This window comes from Lethenteron reissneri, chromosome 21 (genome assembly GCF_015708825.2).
Source record: "Lethenteron reissneri isolate LAM-NWPU_2019-01 chromosome 21, ASM1570882v1, whole genome shotgun sequence".
In the NCBI taxonomy this organism is placed as follows: domain Eukaryota; kingdom Metazoa; phylum Chordata; class Hyperoartia; order Petromyzontiformes; family Petromyzontidae; genus Lethenteron; species Lethenteron reissneri.
In genome coordinates, this window is record NC_083799.1 from 17,478,204 (window position 1) to 17,489,867 (window position 11,664).

At 52.3% G+C, this 11,664-nt stretch overlaps 1 protein-coding gene across 1 annotated transcript in view; it reads left to right on the top strand.

Moving 5' to 3' along the window:
* Positions 1-10,080, top strand: part of LOC133345347 (rab effector MyRIP-like) — a 78,138-nt gene extending 68,058 nt beyond the window's left edge. Inside the window, exons 4-7 of the mRNA XM_061556026.1 lie at positions 2,107-2,246; positions 8,843-8,923; positions 9,426-9,520; positions 9,917-10,080. Of these exons, the coding sequence (XP_061412010.1) occupies positions 2,107-2,246; positions 8,843-8,923; positions 9,426-9,520; positions 9,917-10,030 (430 nt within the window). The 3' untranslated portion in view covers positions 10,031-10,080. The remainder of the gene's footprint in view (positions 1-2,106; positions 2,247-8,842; positions 8,924-9,425; positions 9,521-9,916) is intronic.
* Positions 10,081-11,664: the final 1,584 nt, after the last annotated feature.

Below are 11,664 nucleotides of genomic sequence, written 5' to 3' on the forward strand. Positions count from 1 at the left end.
AAGTTAATAGTAATAGTCGCAGTCTCATCCACGAATGTGAAATCTTTACTTAATCGACATTTACACGAAGTCTCCTCCCGCGTGCCGCTAATTACGCTACAATTACGCGGGGAGATGCGATGTATTTTTCCCGTCGCCACCGGGATGACTTTTGACTTTCAGCGATCTCGCAGTCCGGTAACGGTATGAAGTGATTTAACCGCTTGTAAGTGCACACACTTTCCACCACTCTCCCCTCTCCCACTTCCCTCCCCGCTCCTAGCACCCCCCCCCCCATGCTAGCCCCAATTAATTCGACGGATTTCATAGCTGGGAGTGTAAAAACATATCTAATCAATGGAAGTCGATCGTAAAAAGATTTTAAAGTGCCGTGAGGGAGAGCGTTGTTGCGTCAAACATAGATCCCGCGCGTAATCGGCGAACGAATGGCGCGGTGAGCGGCGCCAGCTCCGCGCGATCCTGGGGAAGTCTTTACAAATTAAACGTCTTGCGGTGGCAGCGGTCCAGTTCAGTTGTTTTGAAGGACCCCCGTGAGCTAAGAAGCTCTTGCATCGGGTTTCATCGACAAAAGCATCGTCGGTTCCCTGGCAAACGCAATGTGTGCGTAACAGGTGGCAAGAAAAATGGAAAATGAAAAGGCATACGTAATGAAAAAAAAATGGCAATAAATCACGTAATATATAGTATATTACAAAATTACCTTTTAAAATACTTAACCAAAATGAGGATCGCGATTAAAGAACATAAAACAAATAAGGAATAAAATGCAAATGGTAAAATAGATTTCCTGAGAAAAATCTAATTTCAAGAGCGCAAAAAAACCGAATGGAAACATTCCTCGGCAACACGAATGTTTTTAGTCGCATTGCCATCGCACCTCTCCGATTTAGTACGGTTGGCTACGTGCGGTGCGAAAGAAGTCCAACATACACACACACATACCTAGAACACTGCGTGGCCTTAAAAGCAAAAAAAAGTCAGCGTTTCGGGCCAATGGCTCTTCTTCATAGCACGTAAAAATGACCAGCAGAGAGAGAGAGAGAGCGGACAAGGGTTGGAGACTGTACTTAGTGTCACGGGGCCTGATGAAAATTGAATGTCCTCACGTTCACTCATCGACATCCAGTCTCCATAACTCCCGCGGTCTTCCACTATGCCCAATCGGTCACCTCCCCTCCCCTCCACACCACACCCCCCTCCCCTCCCCCTTCCTCTCGTCCCGTGTGCCGCAGGAGGCTGGTGACATGTCCCAGGTTTGGGGTTTCCGCCCGGTGGCCGCCTTGGTTAATACTGTGGCTCATACCAATCGCCATAAATACAGGGTGCTTAAAAAAAATGTTAACACTTCTGAGAATTTGCAACAATACCACGAGAAATGTGCCCTCTAGGCTCTGGAGACCACCTGGAGAAGGTTCCAGGTATGCGTTGACAATGATGGCGAACACGGTACACACGCGTGCGCGCGCGTACCGGCAGCGTCGTGGGCCACATTTGATTGCGAATAACCTTGTAGGTTAAAACCGCAAGGCAACATTGACCCCCTACTTACTGGCAGATGGATGCCCGCTTGTAGGCTAAATCTGCGTTGCACAGGGACACCTGCCTTGCCGGCAGCAAGGCATTGGGACGTTTGCCATCAGAATCAGAATCTTTATTCTAGATTGCAGGAATAGGAATCTGATAAGCTGTGAAGCTCTTTTTTTCCACAGATGTCCAGTATGGGCGCGGGGTCGGCATGATTGCAATGGCAAACAATGAAAAAAAAAACGACAGGAGTGCAAAATAGAGAAAATGGTTAGCAGGTCACTATAAATCGTACATTTATTACATAAGTCCGATTTATCAAGATTGAGCAAGGCAGCACAAACAACGACCAAACAGTAGCAGACCACACCAAGATAACACCACACAGTGGTCGCTCGATATTGAACTATCGGCACACGGGTAAGGGTCAAAGTTACATCGAAGAGGTGAGATGAGATGGGATGCGACGCGATGGATTTTGAGCTGCGGAGGCGTTGCCACGAGCGCCACGTGCACGCTGATTCTCATCCTTGCCCCCTCTCTACCCCCTCCCTGCCGCCCGTTCCTCCCCCTTGGCGCCAGGCGTCTGCGGGTGCTCTCCCTCGACTGGTTCTACGAGGGCGTCAAGGCGCGCTTCAAGCATGTGGGCAGCTCCAAGGTGGCCCGCCGGCTCCAGGAGAGACTCTGCGGGGGCAGAGGAGACGGCACCACCTCCTCTCTGGGTGCGTGTCACAGCCTCCCCTCGCGTCGCTGTGCGTGCCCAACATCCCTTGCCTGTTCACGCCGCCGTGCGTGGGGAGCGCTGGTGCAGCGCCACGAACCCGGCGACCCGAGTCCGATTCCCGTCACGGCCAACACCAGCGACGATTATCTTGAACCGGTCCTGGGCCTCCCCTAGGTCCACTCAGCCTTAGCATCGCCGCTAGGGAGACAAAGGTGGTCGGTCATGGTGCTGGCCACCGACCCCCTCATGTGCCGTGCCGGCCTTCATAGGTGCTCTCTCTAACATCACTTGCCCCCACAGTCTGTTAGGTTTATACGGGGATATTTGTCTTTGTTGAACTTACTTAGCCAACCGTACTCATTGGAGGTGGAGGGGAAGGACAACAAACTAAACACAAAGCGTTTGTAAATAAATTCATTTTAACCGAGATGACTTAGAAGTGCAGAGCTCCCAGTGGGTTCCTACTATCGGAAGGAAGGGTGTTCCAGACAATGCAGTCACTATCTTTGTCCGATGGTTAACCGTGAGCCGCTGTTGCGAGGATGACCGGAGTTCGCGCGATGATGGTTTATGCTTCTTGACGACAGTAGCAAGGTCTTGTGGTTAATTTGCGACAAGCATTTTGTGCGTAACGAGCGCGAAAACATTGCGAAGTGAACACCACACAGCCTCATTGCCCACACCACATCCCATACCTCACGCTACGACCCACCACCACCTCCTCCATCCTAGTGCGTGTCACAGCCTCGTGACATCGCTTCCCACCCCACACATCTCGCAATCTCAGACCTTAAGTGTCTACCTTCAATGGGTAACGTCACCAACCCCGCAATGACCAGGGTGGTGAAGTATGGTCAAACGGCAACTCAGAGACTAAAATGGCTAAGGGAGGCCTCCGTCCAGCAGTGGATGAACGTTGGGCTTAAAATAATAACTATTATTTTGCTATTAACATAATATAGTAGTTTTTTGGGATAATATTGGGCGTGAAAGCCTAAGTGTTAAACTTGGTATATGCAACTTACGTCTTTTCCCGTCTTACCCAAATCCGGGTCGTCTGTTGCTGGATCAGGGCCAGCCGTGCGATGATATTCTGTTTTAACGACCAACTGAGCCTCCACTGCCAGCACTTTGAGTCTGGAGTTATGATTTTTTTTTAACAACCGCGCTCGCGCAGTAACTTCTCCTCCCGGCTCGGTGGTGCTCGCTGCTCGATGCTCGGCAGGAAGAATAATGGGGTTCGGGGAGTGGCCTGGCATTAACCGGGACCCTTCCCAGCTCGCTGATTTATGAACCTCCATGAAAGAGGCGAGCCAGGGGGGGCCGGTGAGCGGAGGTCACAGCGCCGCTGGCGATCGTGGCGCGACATTTCCGTGCACGTTATACATTCGGCGGAAGAATTCATCTTCCGTACATAGGTATGTGTGTTCGTATGTACGTACGTATGTTGAACTTCTTTTGCACAGTACATAGCCAACCGTGCTAATCGGGGTGCGAGCGTGTGCAATCACGGCACGCGGGGTTATTATATTTACGTTAACAAATCGCATAGTATTCTTACCTACGGCTGACATTGGTCATCATTATCAACATCACCCGTGATCTATCCACTGCTGGGTGAAGGTCTCCCTATGCCGACTGGCACCCTTCTCACGTTCGTGCGACGCCACCATCGATCTCACTCCGGTCATCCTCGCACCAACGGCTTTTGGCGAGCCATCGAGCAAAGACTCTCACCGCATCGGGCGCTTTCAGTTGCGCTTCTGCGGATGTCTGGAACGCTCTTCCAGTGTTAGGAAGCCACTGGAGCGATGCACTTTGAAATCATCTAGATTGACGAACTAATTTCTTTATAACTGCTTTTTGTGTTTAGTTTGTTGTCCTTACCCTGCACCTCTGATTAGCATGGTTGGCTACGTACGGTGCGAAAAAAGTTCTACATACATACACCCATGCACACACCAGCCAACTTCAACACTGCTGGCTCCACCTGCCTCTTTTCCATCATTTTTGGGACCCAGTTGACGTTCAATTACCACGCCCCCCCCCCCCCCCCCGAGGTTAACACTCACTGACTTGCGTGCGTGTGTGTGCGTGTGTATGTGTGCGTGCGTGTGTGTGTGCGTGTGTATGTGTATGTGTGCGTGCGTGTGTGTATGCGTGCGTGTGTACGTGTGCATGCGCGCTCTAATTGTGTTCCTCAAATGGTGGTGTAGCGGAAATCGCCCTGCGCTACGAACCCGGCGGCCCGAATTCGATTCCCGCTCACGGCCAACACCAGTGATGATTATCTGAACCGGTCCTGGGCCTCCCCTAGGTCGACTGAGCCTCAAATTAATACCTGGTGTACCGGTGTGTAAACATCGCCACTGGGGAGAGAAAGGCGGCTGGGCGTGGTGTTGGCCACCTACCCCCTCGTGTGCCATTCCGGCGTTCGTAGGCGCTTCCTAACAGCACTTGCCCCAACAATCGGTTCAGGCTATATGGGAGATCTTTGTCTTTGTACTCTGATTGTGTCCCTCAAACGCCTGTGTATGGCTTGGCGAACTTGCCGTACGTCATTTATCTTGAAACCCCAGTTTTGCAGCCTGTCTATTATTAAGTTATTCAATCGTCTCCTGTAATTAAATGCAATATGGTACGTCATCAGTAGAACAGAAATTCTATTTTGCAGATGGCTAATGGATATTTTCTGTGTAGGTGTTCATTTCAATGCTAGCAAAGAGCACTGAATATGGAATACAAGCTTGTGTGTTCGGGTCGAATGATGTCAAATAGTTTTCTAATTGCGCTATAAAAATATATCCTTTTTCGAACGCTATTTTATTTTCGGTGCCCGTAGCATTTCCCCCCCCCCCTGCAACTCAATTAAACCCAGCGCTCCCTTTTCAAGAAGAGACTGCCGGCTCTCAACGGCACCTTCACGTCGGTGCTCTTGGCTGAACTCCGTTTGCGCTCCACGCGTCTCATTTCCGACGTCACGAGGGTTTTTGCGACCTTTGTTGTGACCCCTTCGTCACGACGACGATGCTGTTAGTAACTCTGCGTCACCGTTGTCGACAACGGACGCACGACGCCGCGCCGCCGAGAGAGGTTTGTGTCTGTCAGCCGTGGCACGCGGAGGGGATTGAGAGGCCACTCATGTGGAGCGCCCGGCCTCTGGGGTCATCTCTGACATGCGAGCGGCGGTGGCAATGACGAGGTCTCGAGAAGAGGAGATATTGTTGCCAAGTTTTGGGGGAAGATGAGCGCCAATTACACGAGCTCTGAACCACGACGCGGTGCCTCTGGTGTCACGGTGACGACGCGGAGTTGGCGTCGATTGGTGCCTGCCCAGGGTGGACACTGCGCTGTGGGAAGATTACGAGTTCACATCTCAGTCAGAGATCCGTTCAGCACAACATCATCATCATTAGTCCAGGGTGGGTAAAATGAGTACACCTCCATGGAAAGTCCAACTGTAGTTATGCTGTGGAGAGACCGGTCCTTGTGACGAGAATGTAGAATTTTTCGCTTTGGATATTTCTACATTTACACTTTGGTTCAGTGAAGCTTTCGTTGATAAATTAATTGCAAGGAATATTATCAAAAGAGTACGAGCGAAAGACGATATAACTTTTAAATGATATATTAATTGCAATCAAACGTTACAAAATATGACAACGTGGCATCACGTCAGTACAAGTAACACCACTGCAGGGTTCCCTTCCGGCTTATAAACATTACTACTGAGGTCACATCTTAAAACCTAAAGAGATGTAATCGTAAATATGTAAAAAAAATCCATGAAGCTCGCACGTTGAGAAAAATCGCAAATACGGCCGCGGCCATCAGGTTTTGCTGGTGAACGATGTCTGCACTCGTCCTCTGGCTGCCCCGCTAACCATGGGGAAGTGCACCTATTGATTTAGCAATTACGGACAAATATGTGGGCTGTCTTTCACAACGCCGCCGGCATCAAATATTTAAACGGCGAATCTCGGAGCCGTGCCGGGCGGATGGGGGGGGGGTATGGGGGTGGGGGGCAGAGTGATGGCAGGGAGAGCGAGTGGGCCCCCCCCCTCGGTGCCTGGACGACAATTAAAGTGAAAAATAAAAGAACAAATAATAATCATCGTCGTAATCACAATGGATTTGTGCGGAAGGGGTGAGCGAGCTGTTGAACTGCGAGCGAGCTCCCTCCGGAATTCTTTACGGACGCGACGCTTTTTCCCCCTCCGGCCACCGCTCCCATGGGCGGGGGGGGGGGGCCGTGATGGAGATCTGCCGGCGGGGGAATTCGCAGAACCGGTGAACCGCACCCCTGGGATGCTCTGGCGACGAGGCCATTGCTGCGAGGACTTTTGGAGCCTTTGTGTGCGTTGAACTTCTTTCACACCGTGCGTGGCCAGCCATGCTATTCTGTGGGGTTCTGTGGGTCTCTATGCATCTGGGTGTCTGTCGGTCTCTGGTTGTACGTATGTTGAACTTCTTTCGCACCGTACATAACCAACCGTGCTAATCTGTGGGTCTACGTGAGTCGCTGGGCCTTGGGTGTCTGTGGGTGTCTATGGGTCTGGGTGTCTGTGGGATCTTCGTGGTTGTCTTGATGTTGAACTTCTTTCGCACCGTACGTAACCAACCGTGCTAATCTGTGGGACTACGTGAGTCACTGGGCCTGGGTGTCTGTGGGTCTCTGTAGTTGTCTTTTATGTTGGAACTCTTTCACACCGAACGTAGCCAACCCTACTAATCTGTGGGTCTCGATGGGTCTGAGTGTCTGTGGGTCTCTGTGGTCGTATGTATGTTGAACTTATTTCACGCCAAACGTAACCAACCATGCTAATCGGAAGTACAGGGGGGGGGGGGGGGGAGGTGGGACGACAACAGAGCCCGGAGCCCCGAAGTCCTCCGGGGGGTGGCGCGCTGTTGGGAGGCCACTCGATCCGCACCTCCGATTTGCACGGTTGGCTACGTATGGTGCGAAATATGTTCAGCATACGTATGTTCACAAGTCCGAAGGATCAGCTTTCCAGTGTGTTTGGTTTTACCAGGTGAGAACTAAAGAGATCAGGACGAGTCTCATTTGCTGGAGTGACCTGGGGCATTGATCTTCCAGTAGAGGGTGGGCAGGGGGGAGGGGGGGCGGGTAGGTGGGTGGGTGGGAGCGGTGGATGCTACGTGTGCAAACCCAATTGAGTAGTTGGTGTAATTTATTAATCTGGTCAATTTGGACCTGGATGCCAACTTACACGTACGATGCCGAGTGACGTCTCAGGGGATCCTGAACGTCCGCTGTGAAGCGGACGGCCCGTACTATCCTTTCAGTTATTACACGCCGGCAGTAATAACCAGGGGCAGACGCTGGATTCGAACCGTCAACGTCTGCAAACAACAAGCGGTGGACGCGCTACCGCTAGGGCCACGCCACTGCCGTCGTCTTCAACGCCGCCGCCCAACACACGAGCTCAAATTTCAGTCAAGGGTCAACTGGGCCCCATCTTGCCTCTGTGGTGGCGAGATGTTAACTACCTCTCCTGGTATGCAGGAGGTCACGGGTTCGATCCCGACCCTGACGCCCGCTGTATATTTGGAGTTTGCGTGTCTCTCTCCTCGTGGTTTGCGTGGATTTTTGTCCGGGTGCTCCGGTATTTCTCTTCCCATTTAGGAATCGACGTCACGCGCTGAGGGTATTTGGCTGCTATACATTTCCACGTGATAAGCCACTTTGTTGAGCTATCATTTGTGGCCAGGTCGCTTCTGCAAAAGAGCTACACAGCTAAATTAAATAGTTTTAGTTTTAAAAATACGTAACACGCTGGGGGACTTCGACGGTTGGTCACTCTTGGGGTGCGTCGGATGTTTGCCCTCTCAATGTTCACTTTGTGGCGATGGCTCAGGGCTGCCGAATGGGAGGAGCCCCTCCCCGACGCTCGCCGGTTTTCGGCTCCGCGCGACCATTTCACCAACGCGCCGCGTGCTGCTGCGTCTTCGACGCCGCCGCCGCCGCCGCCATAACAGCGTGGCCCCAGCTAAAGGCGGCACCGCGTCAGATTCTCCCGTTGTCCTGCGAGCGCTGGCGTCGACCCTGGGGCTGGGCGGGCGGGCGGGCGGAGAGTTAATTTACACGGTCGTCTCTCATCAGACGAGTTGGCGTCAGGGGTGAGATCGCTGACTTCCTCTGCGCACACGTGCGTGTGTGCACAAGTGTGTGTGTGTGTGTTAGTGGGGAGCGGTGGTGTAGCGGTTAGCTCACGGCCAACACCAATGACGATTATCTGAAGTGGCCATGGGCCTCCCCTAGGTCGACTCGGCCTCAAATGAGTACCTGGTGCGATGTGTAAAAACATTGCCACTGGAGAGACAAAGGCAGTCGAACGTGGTGCTGGCCACCCACCCCCTCGTGTACCGTGCCGGCCTTCATAGGTGCTACTCGCTAACAGCACTTGCCTCAATAGTCTGTTACGGCTACACGGGGGATCTTTGTCTTTGTGCGTGCGTGTTACGATGAGGGCAGAGCGTCACCCGTGACGTGCGTTCCGATGTTCCAACACTGACGGAAATGCCTCCTCCTCCTGCTGCTGCTTCTCTTCTCCCCCCTATCCCTATGCCCAGCGAATAACAATGACGCCTGGTACTCGGTGGAGAGCGCTGGGCTGAGCGGAGGAACGCCGCAGCATCTCGGGTTTTGTGACGGTAAGGTGAACCGTGGGGGGTTCGGCTCACTGTCACGGACATGCTCGCGTTGCGTGCAGGATTCCAATTTGATTTTGTTCAGAAATTAAAATTGTTAAGTTTCGTGGGGATTTACCGAAATGAATGTGCGCACAGCGGCTATGTGTGGGGGCGGTAAGTGTTACCAAGATGCGGGTAAAATCTTTTCAGAAATTCCGCTTTATAAGTTAATGGACAATTGATTTGAATTGTTTACACGGGGACTTCATAACTTCGTCGAAACGTACTGCACGCACGTGGTTATTAAACGTTCCTTTTTGCCTACATTTGTAAATGTTGACGTTCACGTCTGATGACATTTACGGACGTACGGTTGTGTATTATATATTTTTTACGATCACCATCATCACACAGAAGCCCCATGTCATGGCCGTGGTGACCTTGCGGTGGCGACGGTGGTGGTGGTGACGACACCGTCTGTGGCGGTGGTGACGTGGCGCTGTTGCGGTGACCGCGTGTTCAGGGCCGCTGGGCGAGGCGCAGGCCGTGGTGTGGCGCGTGGCCTACGAGGCGGTGCTGGAGGCGATCGGGAGGACCGAGCTGCACGAGCGCAGAATGGTAACGACGCAGCCTGCCGAGATGTTAACGACCTCGCCTGGTGTGCAGGGGATCGTGGGTTCAATCCCGACCCCCAATGCCTGTTGTATATTTGGAGTCCGCATGTCTCTCTCTCTCTCCCTGTGGTTGCGTGGATTTTTCTCTGGGTCCTCCGGTTTTGTCCTTCCATATTTAGAATCAAACATGGACTTAGAGTATTTGGCTGCAATGCATTTCCACGTGATGATAAGCCACTTCGTGTGAGCAAGCCTTCGTGGCCACGTCTCTTCTGAAAAAGAGCTATAGATACATGCAGTGGGCCTTGCCTGGTAAAATGAAAATAGTTTTAATAGTTGTTGTCGTCGTTATAACGCGTGCGTGCGTGCGTGCGTTCGCGATCGCCTCCACCATCGACAGGACTCAAAGTCCGGGCTGAGCGACCTGCAGGGGAACACGGAGCAGCTTGTGCAGGAGCTCGCGAGCAGCCTCGCTCACAAGGTGCTCGCTTGGAGCCAACGCGGCCGTCGCTAACCACGCCGCACCGGCGACCGGTGGGGGGAGGGGGGGGCACTCTGGCAGCCTCCAGTCACGGCCCGCACGCTACTCACTCTACTCACACCACTCACGCTACTCACTCTACTCACTCTACTCACTCTACTCACTCTACTCACGCCACTCACTCTACTCACTCTACTCACTCTACTCACACCACTCACGCTACTCACTCTACTCACTCTACTCACTCTACTCACACCACTCACGCTACTCACTCTACTCACGCCACTCACGCTACTCACTCTACTCACTCTACTCACGCTACTCACTCTACTCACACCACTCACGCTACTCACTCTACTCACTCTACTCACTCTACTCACGCCACTCACGCTACTCACTCTACTCACGCTACTCACTCTACTCACTCTACTCACTCTACTCACGCCACTCACTCTACTCACTCTACTCACTCTACTCACGCTACTCACTCTACTCACACCACTCACGCTACTCACTCTACTCACTCTACTCACGCCACTCACGCTACTCACTCTACTCACGCTACTCACTCTACTCACTCTACTCACTCTACTCACGCACTCACTCACTCACTCTACTCACTCTACTCACACCACTCACACCACTCACGCCACTCACTCTACTCACACCACTCACGCCACTCACTCTACTCACTCTACTCACACCACTCACGCTACTCACTCTACTCACTCCACTCACGCTACTCACTCTACTCACTCTACTCACACCACTCACGCTACTCACTCTACTCACTCTACTCACACCACTCACGCTACTCACTCTACTCACTCTACTCACTCTACTCACTCTACTCACACCACTCACGCTACTCACTCTACTCACTCTACTCACACCACTCACGCTACTCACTCTACTCACTCTACTCACGCTACTGACTCTACTCACGCCACTCACGCCACTCACGCTACTCACTCTACTCACACCACTCACGCTACTCACTCTACTCACTCTACTCACACCACTCACGCTACTCACTCTACTCACTCTACTCACACCACTCACGCTACTCACTCTACTCACGCTACTCACGCTACTCACTCTACTCACTCTACTCACACCACTCACGCTACTCACTCTACTCACTCTACTCACACCACTCACGCTACTCACTCTACTCACTCTACTCACACCACTCACGCTACTCACTCTACTCACTCTACTCACACCACTCACGCTACTCACTCTACTCACTCTACTCACACCACTCACGCCACTCACTCTACTCACTCTACTCACACCACTCACGCTACTCACTCTACTCACTCTACTCACACCACTCACGCTACTCACTCTACTCACTCCACTCACGCTACTCACTCTACTCACTCTACTCACACCACTCATGCTACTCACTCTACTCACTCTACTCACACCACTCACGCTACTCACTCTACTCACTCTACTCACACCACTCACGCTGCTCACTCTACTCACTCTATGCACGCTGTGCGTCCGCCTTCTATGGCCAGCGGCATTTTGGCGAGCCGTCGAACGAAAACGGCCACCGAGTCGCACGCGTGCTTGCAGATGCACTTCTGCGGCCGTCTGGAACGCTCTTCCTTCCGATGTTAGGAGTCTGCCGGAGCTGTGCACTTTAAATCGTCTAG